Source organism: Heteronotia binoei, chromosome 7, assembly GCF_032191835.1.
Source record: "Heteronotia binoei isolate CCM8104 ecotype False Entrance Well chromosome 7, APGP_CSIRO_Hbin_v1, whole genome shotgun sequence".
Taxonomy (NCBI): Eukaryota; Metazoa; Chordata; class Lepidosauria; order Squamata; family Gekkonidae; genus Heteronotia; species Heteronotia binoei.
In genome coordinates, this window is record NC_083229.1 from 73,819,163 (window position 1) to 73,845,689 (window position 26,527).

Below are 26,527 nucleotides of genomic sequence, written 5' to 3' on the forward strand. Positions count from 1 at the left end.
AGGAACCTGGGTGTGCAGGCTACCTCCAGAGCTCCCAAGGCGAAGCAGTGGCACAAACCATGGGCCAAGAAGCCTTATCAGAAGTTCTCGCCCGAACAGCAATGGCGACCTCGTTCCACCCAGCCTGACAGCAGACCATTGTACTCAGGCAACAACAGGAACCGTTATGGTTCTCAGGCTACTGGCAAATCCAAGGGTGCTCGCCCTCAAAAGCAGGGCCTTTGACTTTCTCGTGGCACACATCATCGTCCCTGCTGGTTCAACATCTATCCACCTCCGCCCTTTCCTACCTGCCTTGGAGTTGATCTCTACAGACAGGTGGGCTCTGTCCATCATAGAAGAGGGCTACAAAATAGTTTGCTCAGATTCCGAACCAATCCGTGGTGATCACCACTCCCCTCTCCCCACCTCTGCTGGCAGAGGTGAACAACCTCCTATAGATACAAGCCATAGAAAGAGTTCCGCTGGAGGCCATGACGGGAGGGTTTTACTCTCGCTATTTCCTGATCCCCAAGAGGGACGGGGGCTTAAGACCAATTATGCATCTTCGGAATCTGAACAAATTTATTCTGTACCAGAAGTTCAGAATGTCCACACTGCAAACAATCCTGCCCCTCATCAATCAGGGGGACTGGATGGCGACCCTGGACCTCAAGGATGCCTACTTCCATGTCAGCATCCATCCAGCATTCAGGCGTTTCCTTCGGTTTGCAGTGGGTTCCCAACACTTCCAGTTCAAAGCCCTTCCATTCGGCCTGTCCACTGCACCTCAGGTGTTTACGAAGATGATGAGCATTGTGGCTGCCCATCTCTGTCTCCAGGGAGTTGTCGTTTTTCCATACATCGACGACTGGCTCCTCGTGGCGAAGTTGAGGGAAAGTTTGTCAATGCACATTGCCATCACTCTACGTCTTCTTGACACCTTGGGGCTGCAGGTCAATTTGGAGAAATCTCATCTTACTCCGTCATGGACAGTGCAGTTCATAGGGGCTTTGCTGGATACAAACCAACATCGCGCATACCTGCCTCCGCAGAGAGCGAGGGACATTATCGATCTGGTACGACTTTTACAGAGGCGAAAGTGGGGCACAGCGCAGCAGCTTCAGCGGATGCTGGGGCTAATGGCAGCAACGACAAGTGTGCTACTTTTTGCGAAACTGAGGATGAGAGGCCTTCAGTTGTGGTTTCTTCGCCAGTTTCGCCCACTTAGAGACTTACCTCGAAAGAGGTTCGCCATCCCATCTGTGCTGCTCCAGACACTACAGTGGTGGGAGTCAGAGAACAACATCTGTCAGGGAGCTCCCTTTCATCTCCTAACTCCTACTGTGACTATCATGACAGATGCTTCCTTGTGGGGTTGGGGGGCCCACATAGAAGGCCTGTGTGTGGGGGGCCAGTGGCCGCCAAAACTGACTCAATGCCACATAAACTACCTAGAACTGCTGGCGGTTCACTTTGCCCTACGCTTTTTCTGCCCCTTGGTGGCGGGGAAGACTGTAGCGCTACTTATGGACAATACGACTGCCCTGTGCTACATCAACAGGCAGGGAGGGACAGTGTCTCGTCAGCTCTGCGCATTGGCGATGGATCTCTGGTTGGAGTTTCTCCAATACGACATCTTTGTGAAGGCGGCACACCTTCCGGGGGTCCTCAACATACAGGCAGACTCCCTCAGCAGGGGTGGGGCTTCCCCACATGAGTGGGAACTGCAGTGGCGTTTTCTGAAGCCTGTATTCCAGCTTTGGGGGTACCCACAGCTGGATGTCTTCGTTACAGCCGAGAACAAGAAATGTCCAATGTTCTGTTCCAGAGGGGGAGCGGATCCAGCCTCTCTGGGAGACGGGCTCCTGCTTCCTTGGGAGGGCTGGTTCCTCTACATGTTCCCGCCTCTGCCATTGTTGACGAAGGTGGTCAACAAAATAGCAAGAGAGAGACCATGTTGCATCCTGGTGACTCCCTGGTGGCCTCGCCAGAACTGGTTCTCGATCCTGCTCCAACTATCGAGGGGGGTCTTCTACCAGTTTCCGGCAGAACCGGACCTTCTGTCAGCTCAGGGCGGGCATGTATTCCATCAAACATCCCCCATCTGAAACTGACAGCGTGGTTCATCGACCAATAGGGTTCTCTGACAGGGTCCAGCAAGTCCTTATGAACAGCAGAAAACTGTCCACCCGCGCTTCCTATGACAGGAAGTGGCGGAGATTCACTAAGTTCTTAGTTGACCCTTCAGTCTCACCTAGCAGGGTGGGATTGTCGGCAGTTTTTGATTTTTTGTTATCCCTAGTGGATGCGGGCCTGGTTTTCTCCTCCAGCAAAGTTTATTTGGCAGCAATATCTGCCTTCCATGATCAGGTGGAGGGGTACTCTGTTTTTGCACACCCTCAGTCCAAGAAATTTTTGAAGGGGTTGTTTAGGCTGCATCCACCATCAAGATCGCCCCCACAGTTGTGGGACTTGACTTTAGTGTTGGACAAACTAACTCGTCGTCCCTTTGAGCCTATGGCCACGTGCTCTTTGCAGCTCCTGTCATGGAAGACTGCATTTTTGGTTGCCATCACATCAGCACGTCGTGTTGGGGAGCTCACGGCGATCCGTTGTGATTATCCTTAACTTCTTTTTCAAGAGGCTGGGGTTTCCCTGGCTCCGGACATTAGTTTTCTTCTGAAGGTGGTCTCTCAATTCCACCTCAATTTAGAAGTTTGGTTGCCCACTTTTTACCCTAGCCCTTCCTCGGATGGTTGCATGCTTTGGACGCTAAGCGTGCTTTGCTGTTTTATTTGAACCGTTCAAAGATTTTTCGTAAGGACAAGCAGCTTTTTGTTTCATATGCTGCTCCCAAGCTAGGTTCCAGGATTTCGTCTCAGAGGCTCTCAAAATGGCTCACTGAGACGATTAAACTCTGTTATTTGTTGACAAAGAAGCCATTACCTGGACCTGTTAGTGGACACTCCACAAGAGCGATGGCCACGTCGGTGGCGTTCCTGAGAGGCGTGTCCTTTACTGATGTCTGCAAGGCTGCCACCTGGTCTTCTCCGCATGCCTTCATGAAGCACTATGTGCTGGACGTGCATGCTCAGCAGAGGACTCGGTTGGGAACTGCGGTGTTGCAAGCTGTTTCTTCCGGTTGACCGTCTTCCTGCCTCCAGGTATGTCTTGCTTGCTAGTCTCCCATGAGTGTGAAGCACAGAGACCACGAAGAAGATAGACAGGTTTCTTACCTGTAACTGTGGATCTTCGAGTGGTCATCTGTGCATTCACACTACCCGCCCTCCTTCCCCACTGCTGACGGTCTCCCTCCAGTAGGGGCTTCCAGCGGACAGGAAGGAACTGGTGGGATCCCCGCGCTGGCGCCGGTGAGCATGCGTACTGGGACGCCTGCTCATGTGCATTGGCGCCGAGCATGGAAAAATCCCGGGCTTTTCAGATACCGATTCGGGGATCGGCGCAGGCGCTCTATCCCATGAGTGTGAATGCACAGATGACCACTCGAAGATCCACAGTTACAGGTAAGCAACCTGTCTTTTCTGTGCATCACTCCTGGAATTGAGCATGCACAGACTTAGTGCAGATTTTCTTTTTAAACCTGTCCAGGCTAGTGTCCAGTTTATTTGGGTAATCTGTTCTCAGGAGGTGAAGACAGACAAGTTAATTTGAACTGATTGGTATAGCTTTTCTCTAAAAAATGGATTGGAGCTTAAGTCTTCAAGTGTTCTGTACACAAATGTTGGATAAAATATTATGTAATGCAGTGCAATTGAATGTCCACTGTTGAATATGAACCCCTTTGAAGTAATGATTAAAAAGCCACATCTATGCCATATTTTTGTTCTGGTGAAAATTGCTCTCAAGATGCTTTGGAGGCCTTGCACATTTTGCCTGAATAGTGTTTGGTGGATTATGGATAAAAGTAGCTGTTGCTTAAGGGTAGACAAGTGTTGCATTGGAGCCTTTGGTAAAAGATTATTTCAATTACAGATTGGTATGCATGTTCTTCAGTCACTAACTCCTCATTCATGTCTGTGAGTTGCAATTTAAAATCAGTTGTTCTGTTAGAGCTCAAAGATATTACAACATTGTGCATTAACACTAGTTGTACGTCAGAGTTGTTTGATTTTAGCACCACTGATGCAAGTGAAAAAATCAGGAGAGTTGAGGGTGTGACAAAAGAAAGTGATCCTTTGCTGGAAGCCTCTGCTTCCTCAGGTCAGTCCTACCCCCAGTAACATTACAGTGAAACATTACATTACACAGGGGGAAGTACTTCCACAGAAGACTGGGGAACCTTAAAGAATGGGTTGAATCCCAGGATAAGTTTCCGCTAAGAGAAGGCGTTTCTGTCATAGTGGGCCATCCTTTTCCCCTTCCTTTTCAGACCAAAATGATCCCAGAATGTTGTTCCTGAGGGATAGCCTCCCCCCAACACCGTAGAAGGGAGCTGAGAAAATTGTTTCCTATTCTAAAGTTAGAATCCAGTTGCATCTTTAAGACCAACAAAGTTTTATTCAAAGTGTGAGCTTTTGTGTGCCAAGCACACTTCCTCAGACAGAATGAAACAGAAACAGAATCATACATATCCTATATATAGATGGTGGGTAGTAAATTAGCACACAGAGTAATGAAGATATTTTAAACAGATTGAAAGAATAATAAGCTTAGTTATATGGTTGGAAGCAATTTGATGACACTTAACATACACAAATAAATAAATTGTACCACTTAGGTATTATGAGTAACTATTACATGCAGTTTTAAATCCAGAAGAGAGAAATTCTGGAGGCAAGCAGACCGATAACATTCCTTTCATTGATTATTCTGCTACCATTTGTTTATTTGATTTTGAATATTTCAAAATATTCCCAAATTAACTTCAACTACTGGGTCAAAGGCTGCAGCATATGATGGAATTAAATTAAATGATATCAACAGGAAGACCTTGGCATGCTGATTTGTATTGCATTGGGTTCTCCTTCTCTGTCCCTTCCCGTCTCTTCTGGGGGGGGGGGGAATATATTAAGTCAGTGGCAAAACTTTCAGTGAAGTAAGGTCCTGGATCACTCACTGGCTTGAATCCTTTATTAAGCTCACCCCATTGAAGTCATTAGGACTGAAGAATGTGTAAATTGTTGCAGGATTCCACCCACAAAATCTCTTTTGCAATCTATAAATAGTATGGATGATGATTGTAGGAGCTGGTAGCAAGAGTGAACTTGACATTTTAAAATGGATGCTGTGCAAGAGACATCAGACATAATGTGTTGGGAAAAATCATTATCTGAATTACAGGAAACTGTAATAGATTAGAACAGTGAGGACTTATAGTGCATCTGCTCTTGACAGAATCTGACTGTTTCAGTTTGCTTTTGATTAACGGTTTATTTAATCTAGTACTGATGCATAGTTTTTGTAAGGAAATAATTCTTAATCTACTGGACACGATCTTTTTGGATTTATATATTGAGGTCATTCCAAATGAATCTGGGAAATAAGGTCAAATTGTTGACATAAGTATCATATTGTTTAAGTGGGCAGCTATCACCCAGAAAAGAGAACAGTTAAAGAGGTCTGAAGTGTATGTTTTTTTCTTTAGAATCATGCTATGCCACAAAGGCTCAGAGCAGGTTAGATACTAACATTTCTAACAACGTAAGGTTGAAAGGACAGTTAGAAGGCTTAGGAACTTTATCAAGTTTTTAGTGGTTCCATTGTGGTCCGTAGCTATCAGCCCTAGCAGGTATTGAATCATCTTGAGAACTAGCAAGAAGTTATGAGGTTGAAGTAACTACTAAAACCCCTTGGCATGCCATTTACATTTTCTGGGTAGTGAATATAAGAAAGTGCCACAGGAGGTAGAGTTCTGGAATGGGAGGGAAGCCAGTGGAGAGCTGCATAGAGATTGGGAGGAAAGGAGAGCTGCAAAGTATAACTGCTTCTTCTCTCTAAACCAGGGTTCGCAAAACATGGTTTAATCCTGGTTTAGAGGGAAGAAAACAAACTGTAATTTGTTGTTTGGACGTGCCATAAATGACTTTTGTCATAAAGGGGAAACTGATTAATTTCTGAGGGGTGAAAGAAGGGTGAGGGAGCTCATGTGAGAATCAACCAGGCTCATTCATGTAATCACAAACTAGTTTATCATTGAATCCTGTTAGAGTCAAAACTCATTCCACATCCCTTTTTCCTGAAAGGTGACTCTGGAATGCAAATATCTTCCTTTTAGCACAATGCTCAAAAATGTCTGTGTTCTTGGTTCAGATGGTATTAATTTAATAATCATCTATTAGGAATAAGTGACTTGGAACAAGTGGTAGTTATTATCGAGTGAACTAGAAACAGTTTCCCTCAACTCTTGGCCTAAATCTTCAGGTCCCTGACTGCCAACACTTTCATGATATTAAAGAATATTTTTCCTAGCAAAGTATATAAAACCCTAAATTTAATTATCCTGCAAACAGAGTTCACACCAAACACAGTGGAACCTTGATCTGTTTGTGGTGACCAAGCACTGCTGAAAGGTGTTAATAGAGAGGACTTTGGCCATTGCAATGTGTAAGTGGTATCAAATGCATTTTTCCTGCCCAAGGTTTTTCCAGAATAGAGACAATGTAATCATTTCTTTTCCTAGATTAACACCACAGTACCAAATGGTAGCTGTTCATGGCATTTTAAAAGACCAAGCTCACTACAGTATTCTTAGTAGTCTGAAAAGGAGTTAGATGCTATGAGTCATGGTTCAGAGGAAATCTTGAAAATGCTGTAATTTCTCTATTCGAATAATCTACTTATTGTTAAAGGTGTTAAATACTGTTTCTCTGTAAGGAATAAATTAGGCATCCCTGATACCCAGCATTTTGTTTCAATGTAGTTGCTGCTGTGAAGCCACAAGATAAATCACTTCAGCTGCTTAATAGCTGGCTCAACTTTTCCTGCTATATTGGATTAATTGTAGATCTCCAGGGGACTCTTCCTTCTATCTTGCATTGTGCCTCTGTCATGTCTGTCCTTTAAATAAATAGATATCTGAAATGTACACCATTTTCCACTTTCCATTTCTCTGCAAAATAACAAAGCTGACATTTATTTATTTATTTATTTATTGCATTTCTATCCCAAGAGGTCCCTTACCACCACCCTTTGCTTCAGAGTATTATCTGACCTGCTTTCAGGCTGTGTCCTGGGAATCCAACTCTGTATTGAAGCCTTTGGGTAGTTTCCATGCATATGATGCCATTTTCATCCTGCCTTTCCTTCAAGGGCTCATCAATGTTGTACATGATTCTCCCCTCCATTTTGCATTTACAACATCATGCAAATTAGATTAGAAGACTGGCCCAAGATCATATCAGGACAGGAATTTGAACCTGGCTTTCCAGTTCTAACCCCCACTTCTTACTGGCTTTAGATATTAGAATAAAGGTATCTACACACCCACATTTCTCAGCAATCATGAAATGCAGGAACTTACACATCTCCAAATTCAAATGCTAGGATAAACAACAAGGTTTTTCTGTGGTGTCTATGTAGAATCAAACAAGATGTCTGCCTTCTGTTTATTTGCCATAAGCACCACAGATCACCACAGGGTGGAAATTGTCCTTGACACTGCACAAACACCTAGTAACAACCTTACTGTTTATCCTAGCATATCCTGGAGCTGTCTCTCACTTTTATCAAAATCTGGGAGGTAGTAGAAGAGCTGTATCAGTGTTCAGAGGCTGTAAAAAGTTAAATGATGGTGAACAAACTGAAACTTAATCCTGACAAAATAAAATAGGAGTCCAGCGGGACCTGAGAGACTAAAATAATTTAATTCAGGCAAGATGTAAATACTGTGGATTTTATGATAAAGCTGGTACAGGGTAGTTGTTTAGCCTGTTCTGCTCAATATTTTTGTTTCCCTTGTAAAATATGCCTGGGGAGGGGGGCTTTTGCAATGGAAACCTTTTTCAAGTAAGGGAAGCAGTGAGAAAGGTGGATAGTACGGCAGTAAAATCAGGTAACAGGCCAGGATAAAGGGGAGAGTGTTCTTTTGTTACACTGGGTTAAGGTAAGAAGATAGACCTGATCAGCCCTGGCGCTAGGGGTTCTGCTGCTCCAGGAAGAACCCTGGTCCACCTGGCTGGCTTCATTCATGTGCATGCAAAGCATGATGACGTCATCGAGAAGTGATGTCATTGTACCCATGCACTTTTCTAAAGCATTATTTCTTGGAGCCAAGGAAGAACACTCAGTGCACACACACACACACACACACCCCCGCCCAGCCTTCTCCAGGTTCATAGGGAGCTGGGCAAGGGACGCATCATTCTTTCTCGACTCTGATCGCTCGGAGCTGAGAGAAAATGCTTGGCACACCCCTGCCTAGCCCTCTCCAAATTCAGAAGGAGCTGGGGGTGGGGGGGGTGTCATTCTTTCTCTGATCCAATTGCTCAGAACTGAGAAAGAATGACACGGAGGATCAGGAACAGTGTGAGCAGAGACAGTGAGGGGGTGCCCACACTTGTGGCACCCTAAGCAGCCACCTACCTCACCTACTCCCATGCCCTGGACCTGATTGGGCCAGGGTTTTTTAAAGTTTTTTGACTGAGCCAGGTGGCACCTTTTCTGAGCTAACAAGTTGCTCACAAATTCTCAGAAAATCACCAGCCAGAACTTTGAATTTTCCCGAACAGATTGCCTAGTCACAGGCCAATGGGAGGAATCTAATGAAGGCAAGAAGACCATAGCAGCTCCATTGTTTGTGGAAATCCCTCCCCTGGGATGTCTGTAGGCCTGAATCTTTAGAGACCTTTAAAAAAAATCATTCCAGTGGACTTTCATTATGTTTTATTGTCTTTTATTTTATGCTTGGGATTTTAAACATAATTATAATGTTGCAGTGGCTTTATTGATTATTTGAGATGGCTGTATTCCTCATCCTCTTATAGTGTTTATCAGGTGGATTCCTCTGTTTATTGTATTGACTTACATGCATAGTCCATCTTGAGCCTCAGTAAGAAAAGTGAGCTAAAATAAATAAACTATTATAACAGAAAAATAGGCATTTTAATTGTAGCGAAAAGAGGTCTGCCACACAGTATAGCTTTCCTACATGGATATTGCATTTTAGGAAATGTATGTGGAATGTGTTTTGTGAAGAATGTATATATGTCTGTCCTGCTATGTCTATATGTGGTTAAACAATTATGCATTTTTTACAGATTACAGAATCTACCTCTTTACATGCGCATCTTGTCTTGCATATTGATGGTTTTATGTAGCAGATACCTGTGTGAATGCTACCTGAAGCTGTGTGTGTGAAAGAGAGAGACAGAGACATCAGTAAATCACCAACAGGAAGATTATTGTCTTCTAACATTAATGTTTGATATTGCTGCCTTGCCATTGGTCTGAATTGTGAATGAACACCTCATACAATAAGACGCTGATTGTTTCCGAAATTGGCTGTGTTGAGGATATCTAGATAACATAATGTTTGAATAACTTCCTCTCAGGAAATTCTAGACTTGAGATATTAGCCAGGCAGACAGCACATTCCAAAACAGTGTGAAACATGGTTCAGGTTTTCTGTGAGGGCTCTCAGTAGAGGTGACTTGTTCTTTCTTGTTTTGCCACATTGTTGCTTCTTCTGTCAAAGATTTAAGGGACTACTTAGTGCATTTTTCATATTGTTCTGAAGAAATAGTATAAAGTACTTTAGTAAACCGTTTCATTTGTGTAATGGACCACTGTTAATCAAGAGTTTTGAGAAAACTGAGCACTGCTGAAAGATAAACTGGCTTTGGGGATCACATATATGTATTGTGCCATCTTCGGTATTTTCAGAAGACCGGTAGAAGGTGTGCCATTCCTCTCTGAGATGGATTCCTAATTTTTTGCACCCTACACCTAATCATCTGACCTTGCTAATTCATCAGTAGTTGGGAATGGCCCACACCCACTCTGATTGTGCTGATTACTGATTGGACTGAATCTTGTTTTTCAGCCATGCTCTGCAGAGTATTGTAACACACCTGTGCCTTGGAATGCTGGACTGTCTGGCCTCCCTCTAGTACTTGCACCCTATTCTGTTTGTACTAATGTATGTGCCATAAAAAATTAGTCTGTAAAGTTGCACAATATTCTCTGTTGTTTTGGCTGCAGTCGTTTATCACATCTGCCTCTCTCAGATTTGCTACCACTCAAAAACTTCCTGAAGGGAATGAAACCACAACACGTACTGTTGAATACTATTGAAAAGTTTATAAATAGACACCTTAGAGACTAGGAAAACCTCTGGAACTCAAAGCTCTGTCCCATGAGAGAACAGAAAACAAATGTAGTAGATTCAGTCCTACTTTTAACATCTCTTTAATTAATCTGACCTGGTTAAAATAAAAATATATATGTTGTTCTAGTTACCTAGTATAGTAGCCTTGATAGCCCAGCCTAGCCTAGTCTCATACTGGAGGGGTCAGCCATGGTTAGTACTTGGATGGGAGAACACTGAGGAAGCCCAGAGTTGCTATGAAGAAGCCGGCAGTGACACACCACCTCTGTTAATCTCTTGCTAGATGGGTCACTATGAGTCAGTTGCAGTTTGACAGCACACAATTATTATTTACCTTATGTCAAAGGGAGGTGTCTCTGGAAAGTGTGGTTAGGAGTAGTTACAAGCCCCCCCCAAAAAAAACCTTTTACAGCCCCTCAATAGTCTGTGTTTTTGTTAACAGAGCAACATTACTATGCGTTAACAGTTTTTTCCCTTATGTTGATCCCTAAATTGAAAGCAGGAGAAAAATGAGACTATACCACAATGCACCACTTCCGCTAGTCACATGAACACATATGGGTACCTTTATACTGAATTGGACCATGGATTTGTCAAAGTCTGACTGGAAATGGGTGTCCAAGATATCAGGTTGAGATCTTTCACATCACCTGTTACCTATAACTGGAGAGGGCTGGTATGGAACCTGGAGTTTTCTGCATGCAAAGTAGATGCTTTACCACTGAGCTACAGCTCCACCCTATAAGTTAAATAAATACAGAGCTATACTATGGTAAGAAAGAAGAGAGCAGTATGGGTGAGGTGGAGAAACATCCAGACAAGCTCTGTGTGCTATTAAATGCTCGTTTGCATAGCACTGCATACTGGGAATGTGGAGGCTTAGAATGTTTGTGTTCATTTTGTTTAATAATGAGTTCCACTGATAAAATCATCATTGTATTTTTGAATGTTTTCTCCTCCCCTGATTAGTGAAGTTTTTGTTTAGTGTACAGATTTGAGGGAAATTCCTTCTTTATGTAAGAGAAGAACAACAAAATGAGGATGGTTACAGAAGCAGTGGTGATCCCTCAACCTAGTATCTAAAGAGACCACCAACTTAGCAATTTTATTCATTTTCTACAGGTTCTCTCTTTCTCTGTACATGTGCGGCTATTTTACTTCTCCTACTAAGTATTCAAAGCGGCTTATTCAAGTATCTTAAATTTAAATTCACTGTGTTGCAGGTCGCTTCTGGTGAATGCAATGAGGACACTGAGGTTTTCAACATCACACTTTGTACTGGGGATGAGCTGACTTTAATGGGACAAGCAGAAATCCTTTATGCAAAATCTTCAAAGGAAAAGTCACGGCTCAACACCATCTTCAAAAAATTCGGGAAGCTGAATTCCATCAGCAAATTAGGCAAAGGAAAAATGCCATGTCTGATCTGCATGAACCATAGGACCAATGAAAGCATTAGCCTTCCCTTTCAATGCAAGGGCCGCTTCAGTACACGCAGCCCTCTGGAGTTGCAAATGCAAGAAGGTGAGCACACAATCCGCAATATTGTAGAAAAAACACGGCTGCCCGTGAATGTGACTGTGCCAAGCCCTCCTCCAAGAAATCCTTATGACTTACATTTTGTCCGTGAGGGGCACCGGTACAAGTTTGTGAACATTCAAACCAAGACTGTGGTGGTTTGTTGTGCTCTACACAGTAACAAAATTGTTCCAATGCATTTCCCACTGCACTTGACTCTTCCCAAATTTTCCCTCCCAGAAAGCCTTGTGAAAGGGGAGATATGGCACGAAAGCTTCGTCAACCACTGGTTTGGCCTTTCCGAAGAGCAGTTTGATATAGATGAATATTCCCGTGCTGTGAGAGACGTGAAAGCAGATTGGAATGAAGACTGCAAAAGCCCCCAGAAAAGTCGGTGCTCCAGTCACAATCATGTGCCCAACTCTCTTAGCTATGCTCGAGATGAATTGACACAGTCCTTCCACCGCCTCTCAGTGTGTGTTTATGGAAACAACCTGCATGGAAACAGCGAAGTGAACCTTCATGGTTGTAGGGATTTGTGCAATGAGTGGGCTTTATTTTCTCATGATGCTTTACAGTACCAAGATTCGGGTGATGGTAGCAGTGACTACCTTTTTCCTGAAGTTAGCGAAGAAGTGTGTTCACCTGCCAAGCCAGAACTTCCTTATGAAGAGCTGTGGCTGTACCAAGGGGGTGGAAAAACAAGTGATCAGCCTCTTACTCGCACACAAAGTGAAAAGAACAAATATGACAGTTATAGGAGCAATTTCCGGTCCAAGTGTGGTACTTCATCTCTTCCAGCATCTGGCCCTTCAACTGTAGCATCAAAGTCTTCAGATGTTTCCCTACCTCCACCACCTGTGCCTCCTAAATCTGAAGCAGTAAGTCTTTTTTTTTCCATTCTGTTTTTCTATTAAAGGGATTTGGTGCATCTAGATTTCAATCTGAAAGGATTGTGTGTTCATTTTGGACAAATTGGAAAAGCAGAATAAAAATATTCATAATAAAAGTTTGGCAAGGGATAAACTTAATCCCCATCATAGAATAGCTATTCTTATTACTATTAACTTGTTTTTCATCTTAGAGTTGTTTTATATTAGATATTATTCTTTTATCTAGGTGGTATCTGCTATGTCTTTGAGGGTTCAGTATTTTTCCAAAACTGTACTTCATAAATTGATTTTGGAGCAAACCACAGATACCTGAAAGCAGTGTGTGTGCCTTATTTTAGGGATGTGATTTAATTCCTTTGCTGATTTTTCATTCTGTGTATTGTCTTTCTGACATATACACATTAGCCATTTTCTTCTGAATGCAATATTGATGGTATCTTCTTTGAAGCAAAGATTATATTCACTACAAGAGTATATTGCAGTACACTTTGTATATTGCATTAGGCAGAATAATATGGCAGTGGGTGAAAATACATCAGACTTTGAGCGGAACATCAGTGGTAGAATTTTGTCAGACAGATAATTCTAAGGAAGGCAAGCAATAATTTGTAATTTGAGAGATGCTTCACTTTTCATGGTGCATGCAAACTGTTTAAAAAATCCCATTGTTGCTTCTTAATTGGAAGGTTTGTGAAATAACAGAAGAACCTACAAAGGTTGAACACCATGATTCCGATTCCTCTTTTACAATATAATCCTAGGAAGAGCTATGCCAGTCTAAATGGATTGAAATCAGTTAGTTTGGGTCGGTGTAATTTTGCAAAGGATTGACGTTCTTAATGCACTTCTTTTAAAAAGGTGTAGCCAGAGAGTCATTGTGATAAACTGGTAACTGTGGTGAACTGGAACTGGCAAGATCTGACTCCTAATCTCCATTTAGTCATGAAAATCACCACAGCTATACCAAACTTCACGGTAGACAGCAGTTTATAAACTCTGCTTTGATTAAACTCTGGATTGTTGTAATGTCTAAATACAGGTTGCCTAGCAAACTGGTGGTGTGTGTTTAAATGGGATTTTAAGCAAGGACTGACAGAATTGTGTAGGTAGAAGAGGTGAGGGGGGCTGATGTCAAACAAGTGGGAAAGTGGAAGAGGGGTTAAACGGCTTTTATCGGTTTCAGAAGTCAAAAGTTTAGGGATTTAATGAAGCTAAGTGGAAAGTGGGAGCACAAGGGAGGCTGCTACTTAGCCAAGAAGAAGAGGCTCATCTTGCCCTAAGAGTCTTTCCCCGTCACTTATTGCAGCCAATTAATAGAAAGTGAATTGCCTATATAATGAGGCTTTTCCAGCAGTGTTGTATGATGAGGGAGCTAGGGATGATATCCAGGAATTCTGCTTGAAGATAGGAAAGGAGGGAATGCTTAACTTCTGCCTGGAAGATTTGCCAGGGCTTGAGGCAACAAAATGGTTTAAATGACCAAGTTCACTGTGACACATAAATACAGCCTGGGGGACCTTGAGCCAATCATGTTTTCTTGCGTACCTTGCATGATGGTTGTGAGGGTAAAAATATAGGAAGGGAAATAATATACGCTTCCCTGAGTTCCTTGGAACAAAAACAATGGGATAAAAAAGTGAAAGATCATCTATCCCTAGCCTTGAACAACTAATACTTCTTGTGTTTACTAAGAATGGCTCCAGTGTGAAAGCATCTTAACTGTGAGGTTAGTGAAGGTCATAGACAGACTTGTGAAGAACTTGTGAGTTGGAGTAGGAGATCAAAAGACAGTAGTGAACTATTTTCAGCCCCCTTCAGCTTATCAGAGAGCTGTTTTTCCTACTGTGTGGAATAAGCAGAGCTCAAGCATGAGCATCTTTCAGAAATCCTTGTTCAGTTTAACGTTTTTAATGATTGAATTGAAGTTTTGTAGCAATTTTGGCCACAATCCTGAGAAATGTACAGCTGCTTCAGGATGTGGAAGCTGCTGGACACATCTAAAGTAGTTTTCTGGATTATGGTCATAGAGTTAAAGTATTTGTTAGCCTAACTGCCATGGTTTATTTTAAAATTCTTTGTTTTTATCATTATTGAGACAAAACTATTTAAATGTTTCTGAAGGCAAAGACTAGTTTTGTGGAACTGCTAAGGAAAACAATTTGTATTACTAGTTTAACCAGAGACAGCTTGCTGCTTTCTCCTGGTATGATATTTAGATAACGTTTATAAATATTCAAGTATAATGAAAATTGATTACATTAGGGCATGTTTTGAGAGAGACTAGTTAACTGGTTAAGAAGGCAAAGTCATGTTTAAGGTCTAGATTCCATAGTGAATTTTTAAACTACGAATTTTTATTTATTTATTTATTTATTTATATTTGACTTATATCCCGCCCTTCCCACCGAAGTGGCTCAGGGCGGCTTACAACATAGTAAACTTACATAAATTTAGCTTAAAAACATTTACATAATAAGGATTAAAACAATAAATTAATAAGACATAAAAACATAAAAACCAGCGGTCTATTAAATGCATTCTAGTTCCATCCCAAAAGTTTCTCAGTATTAGTTAGTTGTTGTAGGCCTGCCGGAAGAGGGCTGTCTTATAGGCCCTGCGGAACTGCCCTAGGTCCCACAGGGCCCTCACCTCTTCCGGCAGCTGGTTCCACCAGTAAGGCGCCGTTACCGAGAAGATTTAGGGATTACAAATGAGACCCAGTTTACTTGTTACAAATTCCTTGTGTCCGCTACATGTCCTATAGACGTGCTTAAAACTTAATTCCCAGATCAGCATGGGTCCGGTTTGGGTCAAACCATGAAGAGAAGGACCTGTAGTTCTCCCTACACCATTTTCTTGAAAATTCCCCAGAGACCTTCAGTTTCCTTGTTAGTGAAACTTACATGTGTACAAGAAGGGAAAATAGCGACTTCCTGTGGCAATTTTAGTGTGGAAAAATGGCATGGGGGAAGTTATGCCCCCTTTCACAATATTTCCTATACGTATTGGACCCCCATGCACCTGGGAATTAAGTTCTGAGCACTGAACTTGCAGAGAGCATATCTGCCAACAGGACCTATGGGGCACATAAAGACTTCATAATGTTTGGATTGTCCCTGAGCCCTACACATAAACACTAGACATAAGTTACACTTTTCTTTAAAACTAATGCTCTTCAATGATATTTGGTTCAGATATTCAGCTGAAAGACACTGAGTACTAAGAAATTCACATAATGTGTATGTGCTTCTGTGAACTACTACTTACAACTGTATTTGTGTGGGATTCCAAAAAGGTTTTACCAGACCTGCGTAGCCCAGGGTAATGATTTCTTGGAAGCTAAACAGAGTAGGCTCTGGTCAGTAATTAGATCTGAGTCCACCAAGGCAGGCAATGGTTAAACCATCTCTAAATGTCTCTTGCCTTGAAAACCCCACAGTGTTGCCATAAGTCAGCTGTGACTTAATAGCAAAAAAAGGCTCTGACAGGGAAGAAGAAAATCGGTATTTTAATTTTTTTCTATTGAGCAATTTATTGTAACCTTTATTAAACAAGCATGTGTAGCTGGTTAATAATTTCAAATAATTATCTAGAGTATCTGAGGTTTTTTAGCTACCTTGTTATCTTGTTTTATCAGTGAAAGAATTTTTATGTACAGTTATAAGCTCCATTGAATGGCTTCTTTTATACCCTTTTGGACATATATTATCTAGCATGGCATATTTTCAGAGTTTGAGTTAAAACAGTTTCTGAGCACCATGGAAATGGTATGAGATTTATGCTTGAATTCAGTAACAAGAACAACTCATTTGTATAGAACAGAGCTTTTTTATGCATTATAGTCCCAACATGGAGGTCATGAAAAGCAGTTCTCTCTGTCAGTTTGAGGTGCTGTTTGTACAACATCTAAATACTTCTTTTCTTCCACCAATGAGAATGCCTCATTTCGACTCTAGTAGTGTAGATTACTCTTGAGTTGTTGGATTGTGAATGGGACTTCAAATGTTAAAGTGGTCACATAAAATTCTATCTCTGGGGAGTGTGCTTTGACTGCCTCCTTGAATGGGTGTTCATATTTATATAGGCTGTAAATTAAGGCTTTGGGGTTTTAATTCCACGATATGCATCTTTGTCACATGTTAAATGTTAAAACACACATTTAAGTGCAGACCCTCATCCAAGTATTGATTTCAAATGAAACTGGAACCTAACCAGTCATGATGTGATCGTCAAGTAAACTACCATTTCCTTGGTCCATGTGTACTTTTGTTTATGCAAAGGACAGACTGTTAACATCCACAGTGGCAATAGGGCTTTCATAACCCAGATACTATTTAATTATTCCTTGCAATTTTGAGTACGTTCCTCATCTTCAAAGCAGGGGGATTGTTTGGGCATCTTCATAAGGGCACAAGGTAGCATCACTAATACTACTGATGGTATGCTTGAATGGAATTATACATGGCAAACTTTGTTTTGATTTATCTGAGTTTGTTATGTGTGAATGTTATATAAAGTACTGTGTGTGTATGTTTAGATGTATGTATCCATTATACCATGTCAAAAAAAAGTAGAAGCAGCTCATACAGTTCACAGTAAAACACTTGCTGAAACAAGAGCAAAGCCTACATCTATTGCAGTAGCCATAGTGGGCAGATACTTGTATGCATGTAACTGATTTCAAAATAGCTCCTTGTAAACCCACTCTTTACCAATGCGTGATAAATAAGTGAAGCTTTGCATTAATGTTAATTTTCTGTCCGTTTTTGTGAGGGGTGTATGTGTGGATTGGTGATAACCTTCAATCACACAGTAGCTTATATACACATTTGTTTCAATAAACTCTAGAGTTTTATTCTCTTATGGCTTTTTTTCTGGCTTTTCAGAGATGTACCTCTTCAGCCATTTTCTTTTCACTACCCCTAAATCAAGTCTTTATAATTCAAGTAGGGAAGTGTAACTTCAGGTTTAGGAGCTCTTAGCTTGATCACATCTTTGACTATAGAAATGTGCAGATCATCTTGCCTAGTCACCATTTTAAAAACTCTAACAGTTGTTCTGATCATATCTCAGTAGTTGACAGTAAACGAGCAGGTTAATTTTGATAATTTAGGATAACTGATTCAGCAATTTTAGAAGCATTATTGTAGGGAGTTTTAGAAGCATTATTGTAGGGAGAGAGATCCTGTCAGTGTCTGTAACTTCCATCATGTCTCTTCTTGCAGAATTAGCTGTTCTTTTTTGCTTTTGAGGTTCAATTATTTTCATTTTGCAGTTAGTAGTTTAAAGGACACAAGTAGCTATACTTTTAAACATTTTTAAATTGCTCCTTGTTCCTGTGGAGAACAGGTGGTTTCATAACACTTTCAAATAACCCCCCAAAACATTTTTCCAGTGATGGAACTCTCCTCTCTGACGTGCCTCTGCTCTTATGAGTAGTCCACTTGTAGGAACCAAATTCAAAAGGATTGTAGGATCATTTCCAGTGGTTACTGTGTGCCCTCTGCTGGTAACACATAAGTAAGCCAGCTCAGCCATATATTCTTTAAGAATGGGGATCAGCTTTTCAAGAATGCATAAAAACAATAGTATGGCAGTACTCGGATTTTTTTAAAAGTCTCTTAGGGCTACCATGGATGTGTTTTGTGTTTATTGTCCATAAAAACTAGGACATGAATTCTTGAGTCAAATTATCTGGCATCCCCAGCATTGTCTTAAATATTTAACAAAGCTGGTACAATATGGGTATGAGGTGTGAGGCCCCCCTCCAATTCAAACAGTGCTTCAACCACAAAGCAGTTTTTATAATGAGCTTAAGACAGTAGAGAATAAGGCAGTAGTACAATGGAAGTGTTCAGTGTCATTCAAGAGGGCTCTTTTTATAAAAAGGGAAGGGTTCTGTGTTTTCAGGCTTCTGCTGAATGTGTGAAATGGCATTGCTCAGGAGGGTATTTTTATAAAGGGAGTAGTGATCATGAAAAAGGGGATGGAATTGGTTATTGGCTATATTCTACTGTTTTATTGCAGTGTTCTCTAATTTTGCAGTCCAGTGTTATTGCACTGCCAATATGTATTATCCTGGGCTTCACTAGATTGTTTTCTAATTCTGTAATCCCCCTTAAGTCTCAATGAGAAAGGGAAATCATAACTAAGTAAATAATTGATTCAGGCAAAGTTACTGTTGTCCAGCCTTCCACCCACCCCCCTTACCTATCTGAATAGAGGGACATATAGGATTGCTGTAAGAATTACTGGGATTATTGCTATGGAATATTTTTGAGTGTCCTATATAATGACTAAGTATTTGTCTTATGTAGGTTAGAGAGGAATGCAGACTCCTGAATGCACCACCTGTCCCACCACGAAATTCAAAGCCCACGTCCACCAGCCCGTCCGTTCTTCCTCGAATGAACAAAGCAGCACAGCAGCAGCAGACTCGTTCACCCAGTCCCACGCTTTCATACTATTCTTCAGGGCTACATAGTATGTAAGTAAGGAGTGCTTCCTTCTGGCGCTAAGCCTGGTTTCAGTAATTGCTGCTTGTGTTAACTCAAGTTATTTATCTATTTTGTGGGGGGGGGCGATTCTGACCTTTATACATTTACTAAACAATAATATATTTTGTAGTTAAATATTTTGGCCTTCTGTATTAACGAAAATGTACATAGACTTTAAAAATATCAGGGTGGATTCGATTTAAATCAAATTTATTTGAATCACAATTTAAATCACTAGTCAGTAAGACTTGATTTAAATCATCGTTTTCTAAATAGACTCATTTTTGTTGGTATAACCTTAATATTCACAATCAGATGAAGATTTCATTTTTAGAATAACAACTGTTCATATTCGTTTTACAGTTATATAAAAATATTGATTTTTAATACTATTAGAAACACATTATAGATAGGCAGTTTGAAATTATTGTGAGGTGAATTATCTCCGGTTTAATAGATTAATCATTTATATTTGGACAACTTTTCTGCTGTATTTTATTGGAAGGAGAAAAATAATTGTTTCCTTAATTTAAATCATTTTATTCACCTAAAACAATAACATTATAGCATATGTTTGCTTAAACATCCATGTTTGTTGTGGTTAAACAAAATATATATTTTTTTAAAAACTTAAACTGTTAGCCCAGCCTACACATGAAAACTTAAATACTGTCCTCTTTAGCTCACTCATCATCTTTATCTTCTTTGTTCATAATCTGGAAAAGAAAAATAAGCTTAACTGCTTTGTCAGGTCCCAAGCGATTTCTCAATTTAGAATGAAGGAAGGAAGAGAATATTCTTTCTACACTGCAGAAGAAGCAACTGCTGTTAAAAGTGAAATCATTTGAATAGTCTCTAAATCTAAGTGCTTAAGTGACTTCCACCAGTTCACTGGTGTGACTTTCTTTAAAGCATCTTCAGCAAACATATATTTATTGAATGGTTCCCCCTTAGCTCTGAAGTTTATTAAAGCTGGCCTTACAGATGGATGATTGCTGGATACCCATGCCATAGCTAACTCCTCTTCCTCAGCACTTAAGTTTTGATCTGGTTACCAGATATGTGTTGATGATGAATTCTCCTAAATAAAAAAAAAAATCAATGCTGTTATTTTATTTATACAATTTCTGCTTATTGTATTCATTGCCATGCAGCACTGCCCAGAAAGGAATATTTGCTTTTCTTCATAACTGTATCAAAATGACAGTAACATGCAGTAATAATAAGAAATATAATTTTGCTCAAACATGACAATTCAAGGCAGTCTTTAAGAAATATGATTAAATAAAAATGAAAATCCTGTTTCTGTTGTCATCGTCATCATAGCATTTCTCATGATGTTGCTTCATTCAGGCCACCAGACCTTGCATTTCTTTGTTGCAGTGTTTGCATTTTGCACACATGCCTGCCTTACCAATAGGTAGAGGATCTTCATTAAAATATTCCCAAACTGGGTCTCTTTTATGGCCTGCTGCCATTATAGGTTTTCTCCTCCAGGGAAAGAATAATGTGATAAATCTCGGGTTATACACACAAAAGATCCAAAGTCTTGTGCAGTATTCTGCTAAAAAAATTTCACTTTCATTTTTACTGCTTGCCCCTCCCTCCTCAAACTTAGGTTTCTTCTTGTGCAGATATATTCCACTCCAAGCAGTCTTTTCCATTAGGGTTTGTAGAATCTTTCGGGCTCAAGTGCCGTGTTCTACTGGAGAAAGTTTTTCTTCCAGACGTTTCGTTCTCAGCTTTCCATTTATTGAATTTTTTGAAACTTAGCACTTAAGGAGTTGATTCTGTGTATATAGGTTTGTAGGACAATGAGATTAAGGTCTTTTTCTCAACTCTGTTCATTTTATAACATTTTTTGCTGTGTAGAAGAGACATGTGATCTCTGCAGACACAAATTACAGTTTTGAGAACTGCAAAACCAAGCATCTGTGTTCTGTGATAATATCTTGTAGACAGAGAAACTGCCCAGTAATCTTACAGAAACCTCTGGAAGAGCATGACATTGAATGGATTAAGAGAATTTATTACCAAAAAATTTAAACATTGTATGAATATACAGCCTTATGCTTCAGAATTAAAAACTAATCCTTATTTCATGATGGAATAACCTTTGGATGATATTTTCCTCAGAAAGCATTTTATTTTTTAAAATCCGGTTTAAATTTTAAAAATCCAATTTAAATTTTAAAAATTGATTTAAAAAAACCTGATTTTTTATATTTTTTTAAAAAGCATTGATTTTTATCCACCCTGAAAAATATACATATGCTAATAGTTACTGTGTGAACTCATGATGAAATGCAGTCAGTGTTGCAGCTTATTAGGGAAGGCCAAATAAATATAGGAAGACCTTTTTGATTGATGGCACTATTCTAAGAAAATTGGTCCATACTTGCACATGTGGCAGGGTTAGGGAAAGTTTTTTTTCCCCCTAGAGAGTTATTTCCAGTCAAAGCAGATAGCACTGATCTATGTGATGGTTTGATTTGGTAAGAGTAATTTGTCAGGTTGATGTAGAACTGAGCATAATTCAGGCTTCATTTTAATGTGAAGATTTAATATGAAGATTACGCAGATAAATGTAACAAGAATTTCCAAATAAATGGAAGAATTCCTTGTCACACTAGACTCTTGGTATCTTTGTGAGGTATCTATTGAAATATAATGCTTGTTAATTGCATTGAGTCTGGGCTTCATTCTTGCAGTTCAAATATTCTTTATCAATCCATTTTCTCTCTCCTGTACACTTAATGCAAATATGCAGCGTTCTCTAACTTGACAGCTTTATTGACATGATAAAATGTGGTGAAACCTATCTAGCATATAAGTGATTTTTTTTTACCTCCTCAAAAGGGAGTAATTTCTACCTTGTAGCAAATGTCAGGCACTATCTTGGGAAGCAGTTGGATTTTAGTAGCTGGCACTGGCAGGTATGGTGAAGTCATAGACTGGTAGGAAATATTGAAAAACAGGAACCTTTTGCATGTAATTCTTCCCTAGCTAAAGACTTTTGTAATTAAATTTGACATTTTATATTGGGTATATTTTATGGGAGCCAGAAAATCTAGGATGGTGGGTGGTGGCTACAGGCAACTCTCTATGTTGGCATAGATTGCAATTGCACCTCATCTTCTTAAACCAGTTGATTGGGTCAAAGTATAAATAAAGAAACCAGTTATTCACAAGTGAAAAATGTGCAGAAAATGTCCTAGTGGGAGAGGAAATTGAGCAGCATTTTTAACGAGTTTAAAATTAGTGTATCAATTTCTGACCTTATTGGATATTTACGTAAGTATGAAAAAGCAGCTCTTAACTTTGTTTTAGGTATGCACAGCAGTAGAGGCGCTACAATGGGGAAGACAGAAGTTTCAGTCTATTAAAGTGATAGATTGCCAAATAAAACTTAGATCAGTGAAAGCCAATTCTAGTTGGCAGGGATGTGGGTTCAGGGGATTAGTGCGGGGGGAGGGGGTTTAGATTATTTGGATACTGATACCTTGCTGAAAGAAAAGAAAAAAAAATATTGGAACACAAGAGGATGCATATATAGGGGTGCAGTCCTTTCCCATGGGGGCACAGAGTGGGGAGGTTTTGTTGCAGGGCGTAACAACCAACCAAACCTTGTTCCTTTCTCTTCAGTTTGTGTTCAGATGTACAGGGCTACCATGTGCTTTCCTTCCAGATCCCAGTCCAGTCCACTCAGTCAAGGACTGTATGCTTCATAATGGCATAGTGCAGGACCTAAATATGGGCTGAGGAGAAGGGAAAACAGGGCTTGTGGGGGGAATCCCTTGATTTGCATTCACATGGGAATGATTGTGCCTCAAGTCACCTTACACTTTAATTTCTCAGAGGTTCTTTGTTGAGCTTTTGGCACTATGCACATTTATTTTAAATTTAATTGATTAAAAAGCCAGATCAAATAAAAATGCAGGTCTCTGAATGTGCCAATTGTCCCATCACAAAATTCAAAGCCCACTTCCACCAGTCTTCTATCCTTCTTCAGTGACGGCCCTAATGTGATGTCTGTTGGCCTAAGAATAGGGATCGGAAACATAGTGAGCTGCTTTATAGATGATGTTGCATATGTCTTTAACTATCAAATGCAAGCTGAAGCCATAACCAATAAAGTTATCTACTCTCTTTGAAAAGAGTTCAGGGGGTTATTTAGTCTCTCATACCATCCATTACTTGGTCTAATTTCTAAGTTTGAATTTATGCTGCACAAAAACTTCTACTTAAGTTTCGGTTTTTTTAAAAAATCACTTTGGAGTATTAGAGTGATGGACAAAATAAAAGAATCCTAACATGACAATTAACTATTAACGCTTTTATATTAATTTTCTGTCTTGCTTTTTTAAAATTTAGAAGTACTTCTGCAGAAGAAGAGGTGGAAAATCCTACAGAAAGTGCTCCTGTCACATGTTATCCATGTGGCACCGTGAAAGCTGACCAAAAAGATCTTAGGAGCAAATTGCCTTTTGGAAGCCCCTCTGCTGATACCCTGTCCTCCAGACTGTCATGGCCAAATCATTTTTCTGGGGGGGCTGAAGACCTTAATAGTGGTGATTTTCTATTGGATCCAAGCAGGAGTTACAGTTACCCAAGGCAGAAGACTCCTGGCACACCAAAGAGAAACTGTCCAGCACATTTTACATTTGACTTTGACAAGTGTGAACTTCCTGCAGGGGGAGCACTGCCAGTCACAGCAGAGTTTGGCAGTGCTGTTTCTAGTTGCCCCAAATCTGCGAGTTACTCTCTTGAGTGCACTGATGAGAAAAGTCTTGCAGTAAGCAACACACTGCAGTCTCTCTCATGTCCTGCCTTACCTCCTCGTGCACCAAAACTGGTGGATGAAAAGCCAGGTCTTGAGCTGTGTCCACTGCCTCTCAAAATAGATGGCGCTGAAGCAGAGCCTCCAACAAGCTCAACAGATCTTTCTGAAGATCAGTATCTTGGTCCAAAGGGCAGGCAGGACTTATTTGCAGTTTCATATTCTTTCTCATCTCCTCTTCATCTTCAACTAGCACCAAGGTCTTGTGGCGATGGCTCTCCTTGGCAACCACCTACAGATTTGTCTGGTCTCTCTATAGAGGAAGTTTCTAAATCATTAAGATTTATAGGCCTATCAGAGGATGTTGTATCATTTTTTGTTACTGAGAAGATTGATGGCAACTTGCTCGTTCAGCTCAATGAAGAGATCCTTTCTGAGGACTTCAAGCTAAGCAAACTACAAGTTAAAAAAATATTGCAGTTTATTAATGGCTGGCGGCCTAAAATGTAGTACTAAACCATTTGGCAGAGATGTGCTAGAAGCGCCAGGGCTAACTTTTTTTGCACTAAAATCTTTGTTGTACATGTATGTGTATAAATAGTAGCAGGAAAAAAGTCTTACTATGCAGATACTTTAAGTGGTCAGCAGACGTTTTCTACATAGTGGAAGCGTAAAGGTGTGCCTTGGGCATCCCTGAACATTCAGCAGCTGCTAAACAGTGGACATGAAAGGGAATTTAATTTGTACTTACATAGTCTGTTGAGACATCATATATTTATTATTATTGATTAGGCAATGTTGAGCAGCACAGAAATCAGTTTAATTTTGTGTTCTTATAAATAAATGTATTTCCTCTGGGATTTTTATTCTGAAGGCTTACGTACCATGCATTTAATGTTGCTTTATCCGATGGAAAGTAGTGTTCACTTCCCCTTCTAACAGTTTCTATAACTGTTTTGTTGAAATGTCGCCTGTAAAGTAAACAGGTATGAAATCTTTTTTGGCAACTCATATAAATGTAAGTTTCTTGGGATAAGATTCCTTGTTATATTCCTTGAGCCCTTATTCCTATTAAAAGTTCACAAAGCAAAATAAAAATAAGAACTTGTTTAGCTCCAAATGTCCTCCAGATGTTGCAGATTTCTCATGAGGAAAACAAGTTCACCATATAGCTCATTGTTTATTTGGAAGAGAACTTTGTTTCTTATAGAATCGTTGGAGATGAGAAAACACATATGAGCTGCTGTGTTTGAATAACCGACTGACAGCTAGTAGTTTTAGATGATGTTGAGGCTCAGGGGGCTGGAGCATACCAATTTCACTAAGAGCCCCCTTTCTGTGCTCCCCATAAATGGAACACTGATTCCCCACTGCCTTGTCCACACCAAATATTCTGTTCCCTGGGACTTCCTTTCTTTTGTGGCTACATCCTGCTCAGTCCTTACCCCTTCATAGTGGGAAGGAGGGAAAGCAAGGAGAGTCAAAACAGCCAGTAGGCTAATAGAATCATCTGTGAATGAGCCCTTTGATGGCTCTTTTTCCCTTAAAATTAATCTGATGAGTTGTTTTTGCAATCCACTTCCTTCTTACTACAAATTTCCAGTTTTGTTTATCATGATATTGTTCAGTACACACTAGAAACTGCTGTGATCAAAGCTGGTAGATGCGTTCACTCAGAGTTCTCTTGCATAGCATACAACAGATATAGAAAGTAAATGCCCAAGTGTCTTGTAGGGTCGAAAATATAGACAAGAGGTTGGATCAAGACAAATCTTGCAATTTCCACCAATTCCACCTTCCCACTATTGAAATTCTTTGGGGTCCCTTATTCTCCAGGAAAATTTTATGAAAATTAGTGAGAAGCAGGAAAGTTCAGTTCTGACACTGAAATCTGTCTGGATGCAACTCATCAGTTATAAACATATTGTTTTAAAGACTTTGTTTCAGAAAATTCATTCATCATTAGTAGATAACAATCTGAATGTAATTGTTTTTACAACTATTTGGCAGATAACCAAAATGCCTTTCTGTGTTCTGAACAACTTTTGATACCTTGCTTTTGCTACCAAAAAGGGATGATTATCCCTTTGTCTTAGGTGTAACATGCACAACAAGATGGTGGTCTGCATCGCAGGATAACGTCAGGAGGTGATACTATAGAGCACTAATTTCAGAAATCATTCCAAGCACTTTGCTGCAGTTTCATTTTAAAATGTACTTAGGAAATACAAAGACTAACCTTAAAAAAAAATTGGGAGGGGGGGGTTGAGTTCATTACTTGGGAATGAGAAAATTGAAGTATAAATGTTAAGTACAATTGTATACTGCATTTCTCAGCTTACAAATTCCTAATGTTGTTTTCAACAATAATAAAACACATTTAACAGAGCCATAAAAGACTTCAGAAAATAAAAGCAAAGCAAATCCAGCAGCAATAAAATGATTTTTCTACCAATGTAATTAATTTATCAAATACAGCAATAAACACAGTAAAAAGCTATCATAAACAGCTGTACCAGTGACAAGAGCTATTTGTTATAACAAATATTAAGGTAGTACCTAAACAAACATC

At 40.1% G+C, this 26,527-nt stretch overlaps 1 protein-coding gene across 1 annotated transcript in view; it reads left to right on the forward strand.

The window, feature by feature from the left end:
• GAREM1 (GRB2 associated regulator of MAPK1 subtype 1) overlaps nucleotides 1-24,818 on the forward strand; it is a 111,903-nt gene extending 87,085 nt beyond the window's left edge. The window contains exons 4-6 of the mRNA XM_060243844.1: nucleotides 11,491-12,666; nucleotides 18,996-19,165; nucleotides 23,553-24,818. Coding sequence (XP_060099827.1) covers nucleotides 11,491-12,666; nucleotides 18,996-19,165; nucleotides 23,553-24,465 — 2,259 coding nt within the window. The 3' untranslated portion in view covers nucleotides 24,466-24,818. The remainder of the gene's footprint in view (nucleotides 1-11,490; nucleotides 12,667-18,995; nucleotides 19,166-23,552) is intronic.
• The last annotated feature ends 1,709 nt before the right edge of the window (nucleotides 24,819-26,527 follow it).